General features: G+C 34.7%; 1 protein-coding gene across 4 annotated transcripts in view; it reads left to right on the forward strand.

The window, feature by feature from the left end:
- Positions 1-19,516, forward strand: part of Cntn6 (contactin 6) — a 375,071-nt gene extending 355,555 nt beyond the window's left edge. For all 4 annotated transcript variants that reach the window (XM_005364955.3, XM_013353087.2, XM_026788275.1 and 1 more), the window contains 6 exons: positions 3,982-4,216; positions 4,504-4,619; positions 6,505-6,691; positions 17,006-17,118; positions 17,949-18,117; positions 18,960-19,516. In XM_005364955.3, the coding sequence (XP_005365012.1) occupies positions 3,982-4,216; positions 4,504-4,619; positions 6,505-6,691; positions 17,006-17,118; positions 17,949-18,117; positions 18,960-19,060 (921 nt within the window). In that variant the 3' untranslated portion in view covers positions 19,061-19,516. The remainder of the gene's footprint in view (positions 1-3,981; positions 4,217-4,503; positions 4,620-6,504; positions 6,692-17,005; positions 17,119-17,948; positions 18,118-18,959) is intronic.
- The last annotated feature ends 1,619 nt before the right edge of the window (positions 19,517-21,135 follow it).

Here is a 21,135-nt window from a genome sequence, read left to right on the forward strand (position 1 = left end):
CACAATGCTTAGATGATAGGGTGCCCTCCATTAATACTCTTTGGTAGGATCTATGAACTAAGAGCATAGAATGTTCCAGGCCTAAGAGAGAGGAGAGACACATTTGTGCAGAACTGCAGGGTTTTGTGGGCCACCCAGAGAGACTCATGCCCCTCCAAAAAGGTTGTAAGACAGGGAACAGAGCTGTCATTTAGGGGGAACAGATATAAAACGTGGATTAGGTGGGCTGGTGCGGGAGAATTGTCTATATTCTGTCAATCATATTTTGAAATAAACGCTGATTGGCCAGGCAGGAAGTATAGGCAGGTCAACCAGACAGGAAGTAGAGGAGGGGGATGAGAACAGGAGAATTCTAAGAACGAGGCAGCCCATTCCTCCCATTTCTCCCATTCCTGCCCAGACGACCCAGAAGCAAGATGTAACCTACCCAGCTGTGAAAGGCAATGAGCCATGTGGCTAACATAAATAAGAACAATGTGTTAATATAAGCTATAAGAGCTAATAAGAAGACTGAGCTAATGGGCCAATCAGTTTTATAACTTATGGAGAACTCTGTGTGGTTTTCTTGGGGCTTGGAACTGGGCAGGGCAGAAACCCCAATGAGCAGGCCACGTCATGTTACAGTGGACACTTGCTGCAAGAGCTCCTTCTGCTCCTTCAACCAATAGCCTTTAAGATACCAACCCACTTGGACGTGGTCTCATTTGCTTTAAAAAGTCAGATGTTTTTCGAGACAGGGTTTCTTTGTAACTTTGTAGTCTGTCCTGCCTCTGCCTCCTTCAGCAAATCCTACTGGAAAAACAGGCCTCTTTATAAAGCAAAAGAGACCACCACATCCAAGTGGGCTGGTATCTTAAAGGCTATTGGTTGAAGGAGCAGAAGGAGCTCCCACAGCAGGTAATGAACATTTGAACATACAATTCTTACTTTATACTCTTCCATGTTGTCCTAACTCATACTGAGCAGAGTTTTCCCACAGATGCTTTAAACATTATTTTTGGCCATTTGATTTGATGTTTCAAGTGAGTTTAGCTAAAAAAAATTGCTTTTGGTATTGGTGGTGAATATAAAATTTACATGTCTATATTCATCAGATGCTGTATAAGAATCTTTCTTCCAGTAGATGTGAATTTTACTGATTTCTTCCCATATTTTTTCTTCTCCTCCAAGATCAGAAATGCTTTGTTTCTTCTATAATTGTCTTTATGTACTCTATATGTGTTTTGTAGGTGATGGTCTATTTTGTAATTTTATGAATTAAAATCACTACATTGAAAAATGTGGCACCATATCTATGATATTAGAAGTAAATCAGATACAAACACAAAGTGAATATTATTATTCATCTTTATTTTGTGGTGTCTACTGGTTGAGGTGTGCAGTTTTGTGTCATATCCAATATGGCCATAGACAGGGATATAGGAAAAGCAAGATGATAAAGGCCTATGACTGAGGTTGGCAAGCCTATACATGATGAAAATATTGAACATTGTAGATAATTTTGTCTCATTTATAAAGTTTCACTCTATTATTATAATACCAAGGTGTGTGTATATATATATATATATGCACATTTATACATATTATATGTATATATAAAACATATGTACATATGTGTTTATATATGTACACAAAAATGAAGATGTGTGGCTATGTTCCTTGAATCTTTATTTTCTATAACTTGAGAATTTCATGCATACTTACATTTTTTCCACTGCTACCCCCTTTTCCTCTTACTTGTCCTGTGTCATGCTCACTCTCTGAACTGCATAACACCTTTATTTAGCATATGGTACTGTGTTACCTAAATTTTTATTTTCAAAACCAGCCTACAATCCAGGTGTGAATAGGCAAGGAGTTGTTCTCTGCTTATAGAACTAAACATTGCAATTATATCTGAGAATGAAGAAGCTTCAAAATAAATCCTATGCAAGTTGCTGAATTCTTAGAAACCTCTTCCAAACCTTTCCAAATTAAGCATTTAATTCTGGTCTTCCTAAACACAAAATAAAACGTATTACTCTTGTTCCAACTCACCAGCTGTGGTTTTCTCATCTTTTCACTCTGTTTGTTATACTGTTCCATATGGCATAAAATAGAGTATATCTTGGGTCATCTTGATTAATGGGGGTTTATTTTAAAGCTAGAAAATCAAGAGGATTTGAAAAGTGTCTGCATCTGAGTATGTGGTCAATGGAGTAAGTGAAATGTTGTCCATCACTGTGGACCATGGGAGTTCTTGTCCATGCTCAGGTTTCTTGTAGTCAAGACCCAATTCTCCCAGTTTCTTGTGTGCTGGAGGAAGTCTTACAGCCAGTAGTTACCCACCCACTGGGATGTGGCCTCTTATACTATTTATGCTGATGTAGAGCATGTGTCTGCCTCTTTTCTGGCTGTAGTATTCAGTTTCTGATCTCCATTACAGCAGAGGATTCTGATTTTTGAGTCCACCCCTAAATAAATGTCTGAACTGCTGTGAGATTACTTTTAAGTGTTCTTCTTCATCTGGCACCCAACATGGGGCATGCAGCTCTACATACACATTTCCTTTGTTTGAAGTTTTGCTCCTGGCTGGTAGCAAAATTCTACTTCCTTCATACTTACTATAGAGCATTTTAAATATATTTATTACATTCATTTATTTTCTTCATGTGGGTTGTGTGTGCTCATATGTATGCATGTGTCCATTTGAAGGTCAGAAGATAAGCTTCAGGCATCTGTTCTTTCCTCCCACCATATAAATCCAGAAATAGATTCCAGGTTGTCTAAATGAGCTACAAACACTTTTACCTGCTGAGCAAAGTCTCTTGCCAGAGAGCTTAAAACACATAACAATTGTCTCTAACACCTCAATGTTCTCTCTTACTCATATTTTCTACTTATTGCCTAGACTAGTTTTACTTCATTACCCTCCAGACCCCAGGCTTCATATTGAAATCTTGTAAGAAGAATCATTTGGGTTTATTAGTTGCTATAGAGCATAAGAGTCTATAGCAGAACTTATCACAGAATCTAGGGTATATGGCATAAGATTCTTTTGGCTCTGGAGTATGTAACTGGAGGATTTGGTGCAAGCTGCAAGCCAAATGGTTTCAATAAGTAGATATGTGACCATGAAAACCATTGGGATTGTACTGGGTCCGATACACATTACAAAAAATAGCAAAATAATTAAACAGAAGTATTTTTCCTGTAGAAAAGCAGTAAATTCCACTGATTCATAAATAAAATGTAGCTATAATCAGGTGAGACGTTTGGTCAGATTGAAGCAGAGTTTCATTTTTTCTTGCTGAGTTCATATAATTACAATTTCCATCTATACAGTGTTCTGCAAGATCACATACCTACTTTTGTTTAGTGAGAAGAAATATTAAAGGTGCTCTGTGAAATTTAATTTTTTGAAAATTCATGATGTGTATATATTTTTGTAAGGACAAATACATGGTGATGATGTTTGTGAGACATATGCTTTAATAGACTGAATGTTTTTTTATACTTTTGAATAAAATACTCTATTTACTACAGGGTATGGTATTAAAAGTGAGTATATTACATTCATCTTAGAATTTCTCAAAATATTGAAAATAAAGTATGTTTAGCATGCGATAAATAGTTAATAAGTTAATTTGGTGCTGAGCTTAAAAATTCATGTAAGATTATGTTATAGCTTATATCATTAAAGCTTTTAGTGTCCTAGTGTATTTTATCATTACAATTTATTGATGTACCTATGGAAGAGATATAATATGTCATACATTATTTATATTTCTTTTTGAAAATTTTAGCTCTCTCTATAAGTTCCTTGCAATAGAATCATTTTTCTAAATGACGCTCTGAATAAAAGTATCTGTAATTCTTCATTAAATATTATAATTATCTAAAACTGCTTTATAGAAGAATCCATCATGTGATCAACAAATATAATAATAGTGCAAAAGATTTCTTTAGGATGACTCAGTGGCTGATTCCATTCTGCCCAAGTCCATTCCAGAAGAACTTCAGAATGGAGAGGGATTTGGATACATTGTCATGTTCCGGCCAGTGGGCTCAACAACCTGGACGAAAGAAAGGGTAGCTCTTGTTGAATCATCAAGGTTCATTTACAGAAATGAGAGCATCATGCCCCTGTCTCCCTTTGAAGTGAAAGTAGGAGTGTACAACAATGAAGGAGAAGGATCCCTGAGTACTGTGTCCATTGTCTACTCTGGGGAAGATGGTAAGCTGCCTTCAATGCTGGGATGACTTATTTTGTTCCCATGAACAATTCTTTTCTTTTCTTTTCTTTTTTTTTTTTTTTTTGGTTTTTCGAGACAGGGTTTCTCTGTGGCTTTGGAACCTGTCCTGGTCTCGAACTCACAGAGATCCACCTGCCTCTGCCTCCCAAGTGCTGGGATTAAAGGCGTGTGCCACCACCGCCCGGCCCATGAACAATTGTTTTATTTTGGTTTTGTTTTCCTTGAGGTTCTCTATTAAATATAGTGATGTCTTTTCCTTTGATGGTAGAACCGCAACTGGCCCCAAGAGGAACTTCTGTGCAGAGTTTTTCTGCTTCTGAAATGGAGGTTTCCTGGAATGCCATTGCTTGGAATAGAAATACTGGAAGAGTGCTGGGCTATGAGGTAACCCACGTTGACTTCATTTTTCATATGATGCAGAGGCTCACGACACAATAGCTTTTACACAGATGTTTATTAAGATGCCCCTTTTCCTGTCATGTAACAGCACATCTGTTGTTATTCTGCTTTATACCAATGTGTCCAAACAGCTACAAGAATAATTTAAAAGAAGAATGTGGAAAATAGGGGTGAGGGGATGCTGGAGGGAGATGCTCATTTTTGCCTCTACCTGCAAAGATACACATGGTCACACAAGCAAATGCACATACTTTTACACAGTTATATGCATATACAAAAATAATTTTAATAAATAAAAGCATTATTAATTTACTTTGGCTCACAGTTACAGAGCTTCAGAATATAATTGGCTTATTGATTTGGGGGGGTCACAGTGAGGACATGCTACCTCAGAGAATACCAGGAACGGGAAAATGCTTGTCATGGCAGCCAGAAAATGATAACTACAGGTACAGTGTCACCCTATCTCTTTCAAGGATGTGACATTAATGATGTGTCTCTCTTTAGAAGGCACAACCTCTTTAAGATTCCTCTACCTCCCATAATTTCGTTGGCCTGTGGCTCTTTCAATACACAGTGCTCTGGTGTAGCATTGAAGATTCAAGCTTCAATGTTTTAACTCAAAACAGAGATAAGGAGATGGGAATATTTCCAGGTGGTCTTAAGCTAACAAATTTACCATTATAATATATCTGTTTTAATCAGTACATAGTTGCTATTAATTAACATGAGTGGCCTACAACATTGTAAGTATACATCAAAAGTAATGGCTGAAAATCAGTTGAGAGGACAGAGCTCATGTGAATTCTTTTTTAACACAATAACTTTTCTTTAGATTATCATAAAATTTCATTATCTAATTATTCAAACTATAGTCACTGTATTCTTAAAGAGTGGAAAAGTTGAACTGTTGTAGATCTTAAACCATAGAATTCTACTGACTTTAAGATATTTAATTATCAAGGTCAAGGGACCAAAGTGACAAAGGGAAAAACAATTCAGATTTCTTCCAATTAAAGTGTACAGAATGAAGTAAAATACATTTGTAAGAACATCATTAATCACTTACTGTTCTTTATTTTGCAATTCCAATGTGTCAGGGCATTGATATTTTATCTTTCATAGAACAGTGACCTTTTAAAAAAGAGATCTTTATTTTTTCCTTTTACTTTTTCTCCCCCTTTCCCATAATCCCTCTGAGAAAAACAAAATCTTATCCCCCAAAGGCAAGTGTTTTTGAAAATATCTAGAATATCAAACATCATCCCTGCAAGCCCTGATATTTATCTAAATTCTATACTCCTCACTGACCAACATTGGTTTTCTTCCAAAGATCAGCTATTTCCATTTCCCCCTCTTTGGAATTCATCCTATGCTTTCTTTACCCATAGAAATTCCAACTTGGGGGCTTAAGAGCTCTTACAGAACTTTGTATTCTGTTGTCTTGTTTCAGTGTGTCTGAAACAATGTTGTTGCATAGCAAGTAACTATAATGAATTTAGTTATTAATTGTTCTGAGACTCTAAGAATTCTGAAAGAAATGGTAATACCAAAATATCAGAACTGAGAAGTTGATTGATGGCAATGGATTTGTTTTAGTCTGAATTATTATGCCTTTTGTTAAAGCTGATAACCTTCGGGTATTTCCTTTATTATTTTAGTGGCCTAAAAATATTCAGGTTCTCTTCTTTCACAGTAAATATTTCTGTTTTACTCTCCATAAATAGTAAATATTTATTTTTCTGTGTTTGGGTTCATTTTAATAAAACACATGTTTTATCATTTATACTTGTGTCATCTTACAATACTCCAGGAGTTGTTATATTTTCAGAAAACAGTAACTTGTTCACCATTTGTATTTGCCACTTAGGTCTTATATTGGACAGACAACTCCAAAGAATCTATGATTGGTAAAAGTAGAGTCAGTGGAAATGTCACAACCAAGAACATTACAGGTCTAAGAGCTAATACAATTTACTTTGCCTCCGTGAGAGCCTACAACACTGCTGGGACAGGACCATCAAGTCCCCCAGTCAATGTCACAACCAAAAAGTCCCGTAAGTGTATATATATCCTAATCAAGGTCTTGTCACTAATCTGTAAATGGTTACATTTTATGTTCTCTGTATTCATTTCATCCTTCCTACCAGATGGTTTTACTGCTGAGTCTGTTTGGTGGCTTTGTTTGTTTTACACTATGTGACAATAACTAAAATAAGTTACCTGGCTATTTTTGGAATTCAAAAAAGAAAGGAGTTTGATTATGTCTATGATTGAAGAGAATAGTTCTTAAGACTAGGATCTTCATTGCTTCCTACAAAATGTGCTAAAATACTGACCTCTCATAGAAAACAAGTTGGTCACTTATTCTTCAGAGTTTTAATCATCTCGTCTGCATAAGGACAAAAAAGCAAAACTATTTGTATTCTTATATAATTTAGTCAAGGTCAAAGAAATAGTTAATAATAAAGGCCTAATTCCAATTTTAGTAAATATGAGTTTTTATAATTAAAATCAGTCATTGCCAAGTGATGATCTACTTATCACTTTAGCTATGGTTCTGCAAGGTATTTCAAAGAAGTCTATTTTTAAAGCTAACAAGTTATTTGCCATAAAATAATTGCTCCTGCTCCAGTATGCAACCTCAGTCATCACATATAATTGTCCACATATAGTGATACCTTGCCCCACTGCTCTTTCCTTTTCCTTGAGAGAGGAATGTATGTGGCTACATTACTAGCTCAAATAATATCAAGTGTTACTAAAAATATATGTGGATAGTAGTGAAAAGACCCAAAGATACATATTGCATTAATATGAGAAGGTGAGAGATATTTCACTCTAGGTACTGAACCAGGACTCAGTCCAAATCTTATATATACAAACTCTTTGCTCCTTGCCCTAACTTTTTCCTCTTCAAAGTCTGAAGTTTATAGTGGTGTCCAACGTTGAACTTTCTGATCACTATGTGTTCTCTCTTCTATAGATACCCTGATTAAATCTATTTACAGGGATTGCATTTCTTTTTTCTTAAAAGGGTCAATTTTATTTTTTATTTGTGTTCATGAGGTTGCACCTGTGTTTGTGTGTGTGTGTGTGTGTGTGTGTGTGTGTGTATACACCTGCTGGTGTCAGAAGAGGATAACAGGTACACCTAGAGTTGGAGTTACAAGTGATTATAAGCATCACAGGTAGATGATGGGAGCCAAACTCAAGAGTTCTCGAAGAGCAGTGTGCAGGGGAATGACAATGACCAGTGTCTTCTTAGAACTTAGTAGGCACATGGGCTAAGAACGTGTATAAGCTACGCCTTCTCCTTTTGCTTTCAATCTTGAGTGATTATCATTGGCTCTAAGCATAGATAAACAGATGAGATAAACAGATGAGTGACTCAAAGGACAAAACATAAAGACAAAGATTTTGGACTTTAGTTACCATGTGTTCCTTGGCATTTAAGTGCAGTTTCTGTTATAGTATAAGTAACTGAAATTTCCCTGCTCTGTTTTACTTCATTTTGCTAACTTGAGATAGAATGGATAGAAAATTTTTCAGAAAAACACTACATGAGCATGTATTCCTGTTCCTCCTCCTGTTTTAAAATGAGTTGACTGAATCAAGGTATTATTTTGTTCTATATTTGTATTATGACTATGGTAGTTTAAATAAGAAAGGTCCTCATAGGCTCATATGTTTGAATATTTATCCCACCAATGGAAATATTTTGGAAAGACAAATAGTATGCTTTTGATTGAAGGCTTTGATATTCTAAAAGACTCATGCTGTTCCCTGTGTACTTTCTCTGTCTCTTGTTTGTGAATCAAAATGAGAACTCTAAGGTATTCATACCACCATGCGTTTGCACTGTCTTCGTTGATTATAAACTTTAGAAACTATAACTCAGTTTATACTTTATAGCATAAATTGCCTTGAACACGGGGTTCTGCCACAACAATAAAAATTAATCAGTACAATGTTACTTATAGGTATATGATTTAGGGCTAACCATTTGGTATTTAATAACCAATATCAAGCAAAACTCCTCCCTGGGGAAGACCATTATTCTTACTCTAAGCATCCTCCAGTTTACTGTCCTTCTTAGTTTAGGTGTAAAACTTTAATTTCCCACTTGCATTAGCATATCCTTCTTTTGTTATTATTGTTCAGGTCTTCTTTATGTGGCCGTGTTGATTAGACATCATGGGTGTAGCCTCTCTCACATTCCTTTGTGAGAGACAAAGTTTCTCTCACAACAAACTTATTGTTCTTCTGTCTCTTATTCATTCTCCTCTCTCTTCAATAATGATCCATGGTCTCAGTTGTAAGAGTTGGGTCACTATTGTAAGCCTAACTGACTCCTGAGTCTAGGGAGGTAACGGATCTTGGAGGCAAACTTACACCTACTATTTTAATAAATTATCATAATTACTGACTACATTCTAAATATTAATCTTTATATATGCAGTTAAGTGTAGCTCTCATCACTTACCACAGAAAGTTCTCTTTGATGCAGATGAAGTCCACTACAGAAAACCACAGCAGACAAAGTTGCAAAGGGCAAGTGATCTGGTGGTATCCATACATAAATAGTAAATCTACAACTATTTTTTAATGTTATTAAGTAAACCCTCAGTTTTCAGTGTCCCTAATATTCCTAATAAGAAGGAAATGTTCTCTTTGTGACTCTATCAATTCCCTTCTTCAATATATTTGTATCTGTAAAGAATTCATATAACTTTGGATTATTGTAAAACAGTCTTCAAAAAGATACGACTCCAGGGTGAGAGAAATGGGGCCATGAATTCTAACTTATCCACACACTATCATTTTGACTCCTGTAAATATTGTGTGAAAGTTTCTGCTGTGATTGCAATATATGTGAGGATTATGCACTTATGTGAATGTTTCTGTGGAAGCCAAAGGACAAACTCAGGAATACATCCAACTACTTTGAGATAAGTTGTGTGAACTGACTGGTTTTGTGTATCAACTGGACACAAGCTAGTTCCATCAGAGAGGAAAGAGTCTCAATTGAGGAAATGCTTCCATGAGATCCAGCTATAAGGTATTTTCTCAATTTGTAATCAATGGGGGAAGGGCCCAGCAAATGGTGGGTGGTACTGTCCCTAGACTGGTGATCCTGGATTCTATAAGAAAGCACACAGAGCAAGCCGTGGGATACCAACCAGTAAGCTGTAGATGGAGACTGCACTTTTGTTTCCTGGCCACCCAGACCTGAATAATTATACAGAAACTGTTTTAATTGCTAGATTGTTTGGCCAATAGCTCAGACATATTCTTAGCTAGTCTTAAATCTTAAATTAAACCAGTTCTATTAATGCATGTAAAACCGTGAGCCTGTGGCTTACTGGTAATATTCTAGCATATTTCTCTTTTGGTGGCTACATGGCATCTCCTTCACTCTACCTACACTCTCTCTCTATTTCTGTTTGCTTTTCCTGCCTGGATTTACTCTGCTAAGCCATTGTCCAAAACAGCTTTATTCTTCCATCAATAAAAGCAGTACAAATACAGGATATTCCACATCATCTCTCCTTTTCTGTCTATTTAAAATGGAAGATTTTAATTTTAACATAGTAAAATTACATACACAAAACATTTAACAAGTGAGAATTATAGTTACAGTATTTAGTTCATTTACATGTGTCAAATTAAGGAAAATACTCTTATCATATATCATATCTTTGTAAGTCTAAAGTTTTATATCTAATTTATCATTTATCATAACTAAGAAAAGCTATAATTATATCTAGTCTTTAATTCCATCAAAGATCCCAGAAAGATGATGATGATGATGATGATGATGATGATGATCATTATTATATTACCTAAGTAAACAGAAAATGCATTTTATGCAACTTCCAAATTTCTAGAAATGACAGAGACATACTGCTGCCTGGACAGTCACACAAAATTATTTTGTAACTTTGGGGCAGCCATTGTCAGCCTCTTGGCCTACAATATCTGGTAGACTTCAGTGAAGCAGGGAATTTGAAGATCTGTTCTGCCTTATACTGGCAAAGTTCTTCAGCTACTTTCTTCTGTGTCCTGCAGAATGCTTGGAAACTACTTCTGTGAAGCAGCAATACTGAAGGACTGTCCCATCTTTTGGAAAGTTTAGTAGTCAGTTTTCTATGGGTCCTGCATGTTCAGTTCATATAGAATACCATCAGGCCATCCAGGCAAGAGCAGTTTCTTGTCCAAATGTCTAGCCTTGTCACATTGAAGGCAAATCCCATAATGAGGTACTGTGATGATCCTTAGCCACTATGAATTGTTACTTCCAGAAGCATACATGTATAACTGTTAAGAAAAGTCCAAGCATTTAAAATATTTTCAGTGCCATAATTTGTAGGTCTTTGAATGGTTTGAAGAATACCATCTGTAATATATGTCTGTTTATCTAGAAAACCAAACTTACATTACTATATGTTTGATTATTACCAATGACTAGCTCTTAATCTGTATTTTAATAATAAATTACATTTTTAAATAAGCTAAATAAACATATTACCTTAAACTAGTATAAATGTACGTATAACAAAACAGACCTAAAATTTGTATCAATAAACCAAAGTTTAAACCAATGTATTCATTTCTTTATCATATCCCCCTTCTTTTTTTAGAAAGACCTTCACTGTGACCATTAACCATTTATAATCACACCCTTTAAATAAAAATAAACATTTATAAACAAAATTGGCAATTTGCAGACAGAAATTTAGTCATTTATAGATGGAAGCTTCTGTTCTGGCCACTCCCGCACCTGTTCATTCCCAAAGAAACATAAAAAGGCTTATTATATTAATTGCAACACTGTTTGTCCAATGGCTCAGGTGTATTCCTAGCTATCTCTTACATCTTAAATTAACCAATTTCTATTAATCTATATAATACCATGAGGCTGTGGCTTACTGGTAATATTCTTGCATTTTCTCCTTTGGTGGTTACATGGCATCTCCTTGAATCTACCTATTCTCTCTATATATCTCTGTTCAATTTCCCACCTGGCTTTAATATGCTCAGCCATTAGCTTAAACAGCTTTTTTCATCAACCAATAAAAGAAGAACATTCCACATCCTCATCTCTCCTCTGTGGCCTTTACATCAGCTCCTATCTTTAGGATCCCGTCCTCTATGAGTTTTTATCCTGACTTTGTTTGCTGGTGAACAGCTATGTGGACATGTAAGCCACATAAACTTTTCCTCTCTAACTTTTTGCTCATGGTGCCTTGTTGTAGCAATAGAAACTTTAAGTAAGACAGTGTCTCATTGGTCTATGATTTACAATAAATACAAGGTACAGTTGCTGGCCAGAAGAATCATGGATCCTCCTGTTTCCATCTTCCAGAGTATAGATTTCAAATATACTGTGGAGATTTCCACATATTGGCATTTTAAAATCCTGATAATTGAACTCAGTCTTCTAAAAACCACCTTACCAACTGAGTTATCTTCTGAGCAGAGGTCTTTTTACAAGATAATTATGAATATATGTTTATATTTGAGAAGCAGAGCTGGGAATGATGCTTACTTCTGTGGTTGTTATGAGAACTAAAGATATAACATACTTAGAGGAGACCCAATGGCTAAGATATAGTAAGGGCACATTGCATGACAAAATGTATTACACAACTTAGCCATAAATTTTACTTTAATTTTTTTTTTACCCATTTTAAAAGAAACAAAACTACTGCTCCTTTTTGCTCTTTTTCATGAAAGTTTTTAGAGAAATTTTTATCAGGAGCCACAGAAGGACACCCAAAGTATTAGGGATGAAATGGCTTTAATGAAACATTGAAGGAAGTCCTGATTCTAAGTGGCATCATTGGATTTAACTTTGATTTTCCATGTCCTTGAGGTGATATCAAGACTACGTTTGAATACTGGTAGCAAGTAAAAAAAAATTTCTCATCCATCACACATTGAAACTGTCACCATCTAGATTTTCAATCTCTTACTTTCTCTTTCATTGTAAAGTCAGAAAAATGAGAACTCATATTTACCAAAATCTTTAGCTCTCATGATTGGCTATCATGAAATGCAAAGCTGTGGAGAGAAGAAAACTTTATTATTTTATTTTAAATTCTAAATATTCTGTCATCTACTCAACGCCCAGTGCTGCCATGAGCCATGTATATTCCTCAGTTCTGATGTATGCTTGCCTGCTGAAATTGTCTCTCTTACTGGATAAGCAACATAGAGTAAGAGAAAGATAATAAAACTTCTACATGTTGTAAGAAACACCGTGAAGAAAGCAAGAGGCTAAGATATACATAAGGAAGAGTATGGAGTGGGATGTATATTTCATTAAGTATATACAACATTGAGAGGTCAAAAGATCTCCATATCTCTATGTATATGTCTGTATATATACAAGTACATATAAAGCCTCATTAGTACTTTACCTTTTATATTTAATATAATAATAGTGTTGATAATGATTGTATGGTGGTTGTTTCCAAATAATACATATGATGTACTTTTAAGTACCATACCTTAGTAAAAAAATAATGCGTTTCTAAGACAACAAAGAAGTATAGCAAGTACACTGAGTCAGTACAAACATCATGTCAATAGCAGTTAGATTTACAAAAAAAAATAAAAAGAAGAAAAAATTCAAATTATTTGCACAAGAAAAAGAAAAGTATAAACAAAACAACAGTGTAGAAACTTATTTTCAGACACTGCAGCAGAAAGTGTTTGCAAATTTTGACTCAGTTTGGACCTGGACATTGACTGACTAGCACTCTGCACTAGATTCTTTTTTGCTGTAAATATGCAATCAATCCATATTTAGACATAAAGGAAGCATTAAGCTTTTATTCCATCTTGCACTTATGTTCTTTCTCTCTTGCCCAAATGTCAACCCCATGCTGTTACTTAGAAGTGTAACATAAGAAGTTGTTTTTGAATTGGGTTCACAGTGTGAACTACAGCTGAATATAAATGCCATCTACAGAAAAATTGATTACAGGGAAGCCATTAGAGCTATGAAGGGCTAGTTTACTGCTGCTCTGTCACTTCATTAATAGAACATGATTTAGGCCTTTAGAAATTGCCTGGGAAAATTAAAACAAAGTAGAAAAGGTGTTTGCTTGTTGAGTTTACCACTCATGAGTACGATCCAAACAACATAACATGTTTTGAAAATACATGCCACGGATATTTTGGTTTTCTTAAGGTATCAGAAATTTTAATTTCATTAAAGAAATTGGCACTCCTTTAATCCTCCCCATTAAAACTGAAATGATAGCAGTGCAAATATTAAGGTGATAGCCTGTATAACACCTTTAGAAGTTTTTGGAAATATAAGAAATGGCACAGTTTTAGTTGTTGCTGTTGCTGTTTTCCTTAAGGTCAGATAGATGACACTGACGCCCATGTTTCTAAATTCAGATAAAATAAAGACAAAAGTGTTCACAAACCATAACTTCCCAGGAAATTAGCTGAGACCCCTTCAGTACATTTTCCTTTCATAAGTATGTAGTAACCTCAAGAGCAGGGACACAAAAGAATGATCTTCAAATTATGATAATTATATTTAAGCAATGAATCATTTGCAAATGTTGGACTCATGTTATTAGTGGCAAACCACTTCTGGCATGACTGAAAATTGATTGTTTCGTAACATGACAGTGGAGAAACATTATGTTTAGGAGACACTAGTAATGGTTTTTGAGACTTTAATATAAACCACTGGCAAAATGGAGGCTTCCTATTGTATTTCATATGAAGCAAGAACTTTATAAACTAGGAATTATGATTCTCATTTAAGAGATAATAAAACTAGGGCTTTTGGAAACAACTTCAGCTCTTTGACCTCAAAATAAGAGTCTTCCTATCATCCAGACAGTAATAGAAGCCAAACAATGTAAGTAAGCTATGTAAGTGGTCATAAATTCCAAGGAGTGCTTTTCATGGTATGCCCATGGGAAGTTTGCTCTTTGCTTAGAAGAAACAAATGCATACATATCAATGACAAGGTTATTACCAACATCAAAACTGTCTGTCTTTCAAGGAATTAAAACTCAGCTCCCTGTTTCTTTGAATGCTGCATCAACAGTGAACTCGATACTGAAAGGACTCCTTTTACTCTAAACATACTTTTGTGAACACACAAAAGGCACAGCAAGAAATGAATGATATTTGCAGGAAATAAAACTACCAGTGACATTGTAGGGCTGAATATGCATGTGCTCTGTGCTGATTACAAGATGTTGTTAGTGTTGATGAATTATTGTGAAAAAACATGTCCAAAGAGTATACTAGATATTAAATCCCTGATCTCTATTGGAAATATTTATATTAGCACATTTATAGCTGAAGAAAATATTTTAAAGTTCAACTTGGAATACATTAATAGAAGATAACTGTAACAGTGTGATTGCCACCAGGCCCATCATAAATAAAAATATCCCTTTGCATATGTTAAGTGTGTAATAAACACAGATATTTTATGACTTTAATTGCAAATTGGTTTATTTTGTCAAGAAAAAATATTGGGTATAGCCATTCAAACTGGCTCATATAAATACATGAGTAAGGCTATAGATCTGCAAATGAAAATTTTCCCTAAATCACAGGTCAGAATGATGAGTAGAGCGTACCTGTGAATCATGCCAATATCCACTGCATGTTCACTATGACAAAAGGAAATATAAGAAATGGCACAGTTTTAGTTTTAGACTACGTGGTGTCAAGTTGTTTCTTTTCCTTTATAAGTACATCTGAATTGTCAGCTTATCAATATTTAATCCATGCACTGTGCTAGCTGTTGATGATACAGAGTAGAAAAGAGCACATGCCCTCAAAAATTTATAAAAAAACACAAAAGAGCTATTTTTCAATAAAGTGAAACTATAATAAATAATAATTGGGTCCCATAATATTACTGGGTAAACACTTCTCTAGTTGTCACACACCAAATTGGGCAACAGGGTTAAGTAATCAGGAGTGGGCTTGGGGAGGCCAATAGCAATGCCCCTAGTTCAGCATGTTGAGCATATTCAAATAGCACATAAGACAGTAAATAGCTGTTGATCCAAAATGCTCAAGAAGTCACATCGGTTTCTGTCATTGCTCTAATGACTTAAATGCTAGACTCAGTCAGCACCTCACACTCAGAACAGAAACATCTTCCTGGCCTGTTTTATCTCTGCCTCAGCTTTTTAGCTGAACTATTTTAAATCTCCTCTTAATTTTTTTTTTCAATAACAAAAGCATTGTTATGAGGAGTCTTTGAGAAGCAACAAGTTGTCATGGAGAATGCACTGGATGGGAACCAAGAGACCAGGATTCTGTTTTGACTCAGCTATTTTCCAACTGTGCACTTTGGGAGAATTGACTTACTACTCTACAAGTCACATTATCATGCCTATATATAAATCCTTAAAGTTCAACTTTATCTGTTCTTTCAGAACAATAGTTCTGCATCCTCCTTTCAATGTGTGCCACTCCTCCTCTACAAGGCAGCATTCATTTCAAAGGACTGAGATCCCTAGTGCAGCTTCATAGTAGCCACTATTTGGAGAGATCAATATACCTGTGAAGATCTTCCCCACTTTTGGGTTCCAAAGACATTATTTATAATATAAAATATACTTTGTTTAATCAGTGCGCAGCCACCCTTGATTGAGCTAACATAGGCATGTGTTCAAATTAAGGTTTCTCATCATATAATTGACAAACCACAATATTTCCTTTAGGATTTCTATCATGGCTATCTACCTGTAGAAGAAGTTTCAAACTTTAAGTACCATGTAAAGTTATGATTTCTGCTACCCATATTGTGTGACAAAAAAGTAGTCTATGATAAGCTGGCCAGAAAATAAGTAAAAATTACTCTATATATTTCATATTTTATTAGTATCATTTTTTCTTTAAATACCTTAAATTGGTTTTGTTGATTACAGTCAAATAATAATGCAGCATAAAGGTTATAAAAGTATTAGAAATGAATACCAGTATGTATGTGTCTCTATATATGTAGAACGCTTCCACCTTGATATTAGTTAATTTGTTCTTTGATTAATAGCCAACTTTAACAGTAAATAATTGAACCTTCCATCTTTTTTCTGTATTATAAGTTAAGCAACCTCAAATACAATGATTAATAAATTAATATTGGGCACTTAGCAAACCATTACTCATTCACAAGTCTGTCAAAATGACATTATCATATGACCAGAATTTGAATAAACTCTCTTATTGTGATTATAATTGTTATATTTCAAATGACAATAAAACATCTTTTCTCCTTTTATGCTAATGTTGGAGACTTATTTTTCTTTTATGTTGTTACATTATACTATGAACTAAATAGCATTTATTTGGATCTTTGTATCTTAAAGCTCCAAGCCAACCACCAGCAAACATTGCCTGGAAGCTGTCAAATTCTAAATTATGTTTGAACTGGGAGCATGTAAAGACCATGGAAAATGAGTCTGAAGTTCTGGGCTATAAGGTAAGTATTTAGTTTTTTATGTAATCTTATCAATTATGTTATTAAAGAGCAATGTCATAATCAAATAGAAACAAAGATTTGCACAGGGGTTTATCAAGCTATTTTTAAAAATTGCTTGAAAATATTCCTGCTGCCTTCAGTTCGTCATTATAATGGTTCGGTGTTCTAGGTCCTGTAATGGATATGAAGTTATGTGATATAGAAAATGGGAAATCCAAATCCTACAGCATGAAATTTTTTAATCTCCATGATAGCTCCACTGCTATCAAAAATTAATATTTTTGTAGCTATGATACATGATTGATGTCAAAGAATTAATTCAAATAGACCATTAGAAGATAGGATAAAGTCTTATATGGGCTTTTGGCAGCACAAAAGGAATCTTGCATGAACATCATTGAGTAACAAGAACATCTCTAAGTGCCCAGCGTAATCTCCTGTATGGTAATGGAAATTACCTATGGGCAGATGTGTGTGTATGTGTGTCTGCCCAGAGATGATAATTTTATATATATTTAGACATGTGTACTGACTCCAAACTGAACGATGACTTTTCATAGTAAACCCTGGTGCTAAAATATTCAAACTCTATAGTTAAGGTAAATCTACTCTTATTGCAGGAACAAGAATCTCAAATAAATATTGTTTCTTAAAAATAAATGTAATGATAAGCCTGGGTCTTTGAACATGAGGAGTATGATGATGGTGATACCAATTTCATTATAAATGAGAGTATTGTCATAAACATGTTTCTGGTACCTCTCTGTAACAGCATCTGCACCTCTAACAAACTTCCGCTCCATGTTAACTTGACTCTTTCTCTTATACAGATTCTCTATCGGCAAAACAGACAGAGCAAAACTCATATTTTGGAAACAAATAATACATCAGCTGAGCTTCTGGTTCCATTTGAAGAAGACTATTTGATTGAAATAAGAACGGTTAGTGATGGTGGAGATGGAAGCAGCAGTGAGGAAATAAGAATTCCAAAAATGTCGAGTAAGTTGACTTGCTCTTTCTGGCATAGACTTTCTGGCAGCTGCAACATCAACGTTACCAGGGACTTTCTAATTATTGTGTAAATGCTGAGTGACAACCAAAAAGGAGTTTGTTTCTATTTTTGAACATGCATTTTTTATTGATAATTATTGAGCTCTACATTTTTCTCTGCTCCCCTCCCTACCTTTCTCCTCCCCTTCAACCCTCCCTCAAGGTCCCCATGGGACATGCATTTTTACAATGTTTTATTACCTCATTTGAAAAATAAAAAAAAAAAAAACCACAAGGAAAGAAGAAATGAAGGAAGGAAAAAGAAAAAAACAATGGGAATAATTCATAAGTTTTATACTGGCACACAATTTAGGACTTTTTTTAACAAATAGTCATAGGTTTCAAAGTAAAAATAATGAAATAGAAGCATGCATACCTATGTTTTTCTATGTCTGTGGCAGACATCTCGAATCAATTTTAAGATTTAGATTGAGCTGAATCCTTCTCAATCACATTTTCCAAGTAGGTCAGTCTTAGAAATAATACTGTTTTTGTTTTAGTGGCATTAAGTTCTCATATATACAAAGCTTCTAAGTAGAAGTCACTATTCACCAAATGTTGGCCAGATTTAATGTTTTCAGTAGGCTTCACCGATTTGGTTATTATTCTTTTTCAGTTTTCCATTTAGGATGGAATCCTATGACAGAAGGAGTCATTTATTAAAATTAAATATAATGTAATAAAATATTATTTGAATATAAACCTGACTGTATAGTTTCTGTCTTGTGTTATTAATCCAGTCAGAAGTCTTGTTTCATGGAAGGTGATTATTTGATGTTTCTATTTTCCAGGTTTGAGTTCCACAGGAGTTCAGATTTTAAAGCCCTGTACCAAGTTCCTGTCAATTGTTGGAATTTTTTACTGTTTTGCTATTCAACTACTTTCACGATGAATCGATTTATGGATCTTTGGAAATTTTCTGAAAGCAAATCTTTCTGTAAATACATTTCCCAGGCTCCATCACAAGACATATTCTTAATACAGACTTGTTTGGAAAGAAAAAAATGTATATTACTAAGATCTTGTAAATATCTGTGGTACATTAATAAAACAGTTTTAAACACTTTGAAACACTTTGAATTTTAATGTTCACACATCATTACACATTTGAGGGTTCTAAATTAATCTGGGATATAAAACTGCTGTGTCTTTCAGTTGACTTATATGGTGTGTATAAAGAACCACCTCAATTAACGATCATAGTTATGGGACAGATGTAAATTCATGTCCATTTTATGTACTGCAGCAATACACTTCACGATTTACACTCTTAGCCCTGTTTGAAACAAAATGTAATCATTTGTTTATAGTTGGGAGTCTCCCAAATACCAGATATTCCAAGTCATGTTGCTGCAATTTCTAAATCCAGTTGGAAGAATATTCATACTTGAAAACATGTCAGTATGCTTGGAGATCTTCTCAGGTTTTAGAAGGCTTGGTAAGAAAAAACGAAGAAGGTGGAATCTTAGTCAAGGAAACACAAATGAAGAGAAATGAGCAACCACTGAAAATAATTCTGATATTTGGTAACCAAGTGCCCATAACAGAGTTTATTCTTCTAGCAGAAACTATATCCCCCTAAATTAAAAACTTGTGAATAAATTTCTGCTACTTCTTATAAACTGATAGTAGTTTACATAACCTTATTTTTACACAATAAAAATCATTCTTAAACATGTATTTGATCAGATTTTTGGTTGTAGTATTTTTCTTAAACTTCTCTGTAATTACAAAACATAATCTTGATTGGAAAATAATAATCTTGTGAGTCTGTACCTAGTACAATTTTTGAGGTAACTCTTCTCTGGAGTTAACCTATTTGAACCAGCAGCCTCATATGCTACAAAAGCATTGTCTGGAGAGAAATAGCAGGTGAATGTGGTTCCTTGGACCTTTTCATTTCATCAACCAAAACGATGGATTTCATCCTGCTGTTGGCTTGTTCCATTGATTTTTATTCTGGAGGATTAGATTTCCATTTTAAAACATGGTTCAAGGTTTTATTTTTATTTATTAAAGTATTTGAATTTTTCTCACAGTCCAGAAATCACATAGTCCTCAAAATTAAATTAATATGCATGTATGTACATCCTTTTATTAAATTTTTTATACATGCATATAATGTATTTTAATCAAAAGGATCCCAAGTCCCTCTTCTCCAATCCTTTTTCCTATATTCCACCACCATCTTTCCTTTCAACATCAGGTGTTTCTTTTTCTCTTTAAGCCTACTGAGTTCAGCAAGAGCTGCTCATTCATGAAAGAGTACCAGAAATTCTACTGATGCATGACTAACCAATCTAGAGCCACACCCCTGAAAAAAGCAGTCTCATTCCTACAAGAGTATCAGTTGCCAATATCCTCTCAGCTAGGGTTGGGAATCAAGAGCCCCTTTGACATCCGTGCTGGACATTTTTCTGGCTTCATCTTGCTCAGCTTTTGTACATACAGTCAAAGCCAGCTATTTAGTTCATATGTGTGACAGCTGTCATGTCCAGCACATTCTGTTTTTCTGAAGACACCCAATACCTCTGGCTACTACCTCTGGCTTTTCTAAGATACTTCAGAATTTTTAAAAAATGTCCCCATGTAATCAGCAGCAGGTAGGCAACAACCTTCTATAGAATTTGGATCTCTCCTAAATAGAAATTACACCATGTCCTCAGTAACAAGCTCATTCTTTCATTGCAACAAGAGTTAGCTTTATGGAGAAAACTAGTAATGAAAACGATTGTTTGACTCTTAACAGTTGCCTATCAGAGATACATCTTTATTTCTCTAGCATGTGGTCTGAATGGTTCAACTTTAGAAACGAAATTAAAATCTTCCTCCCAAGCAGAGGTTAAGACTTAAATACACAAGGGATTTATGTGTCTATGAATCTAGAAAATTAGTCACATGTTTATTTTTTAATTTAAAAGCTATACCAGCCGGGCGATGGTGGCGCACGCCTTTAATCCCAGCACT

This window comes from Microtus ochrogaster, unplaced genomic scaffold (genome assembly GCF_000317375.1).
Source record: "Microtus ochrogaster isolate Prairie Vole_2 unplaced genomic scaffold, MicOch1.0 UNK1, whole genome shotgun sequence".
Lineage (NCBI taxonomy): Eukaryota > Metazoa > Chordata > Mammalia > Rodentia > Cricetidae > Microtus > Microtus ochrogaster.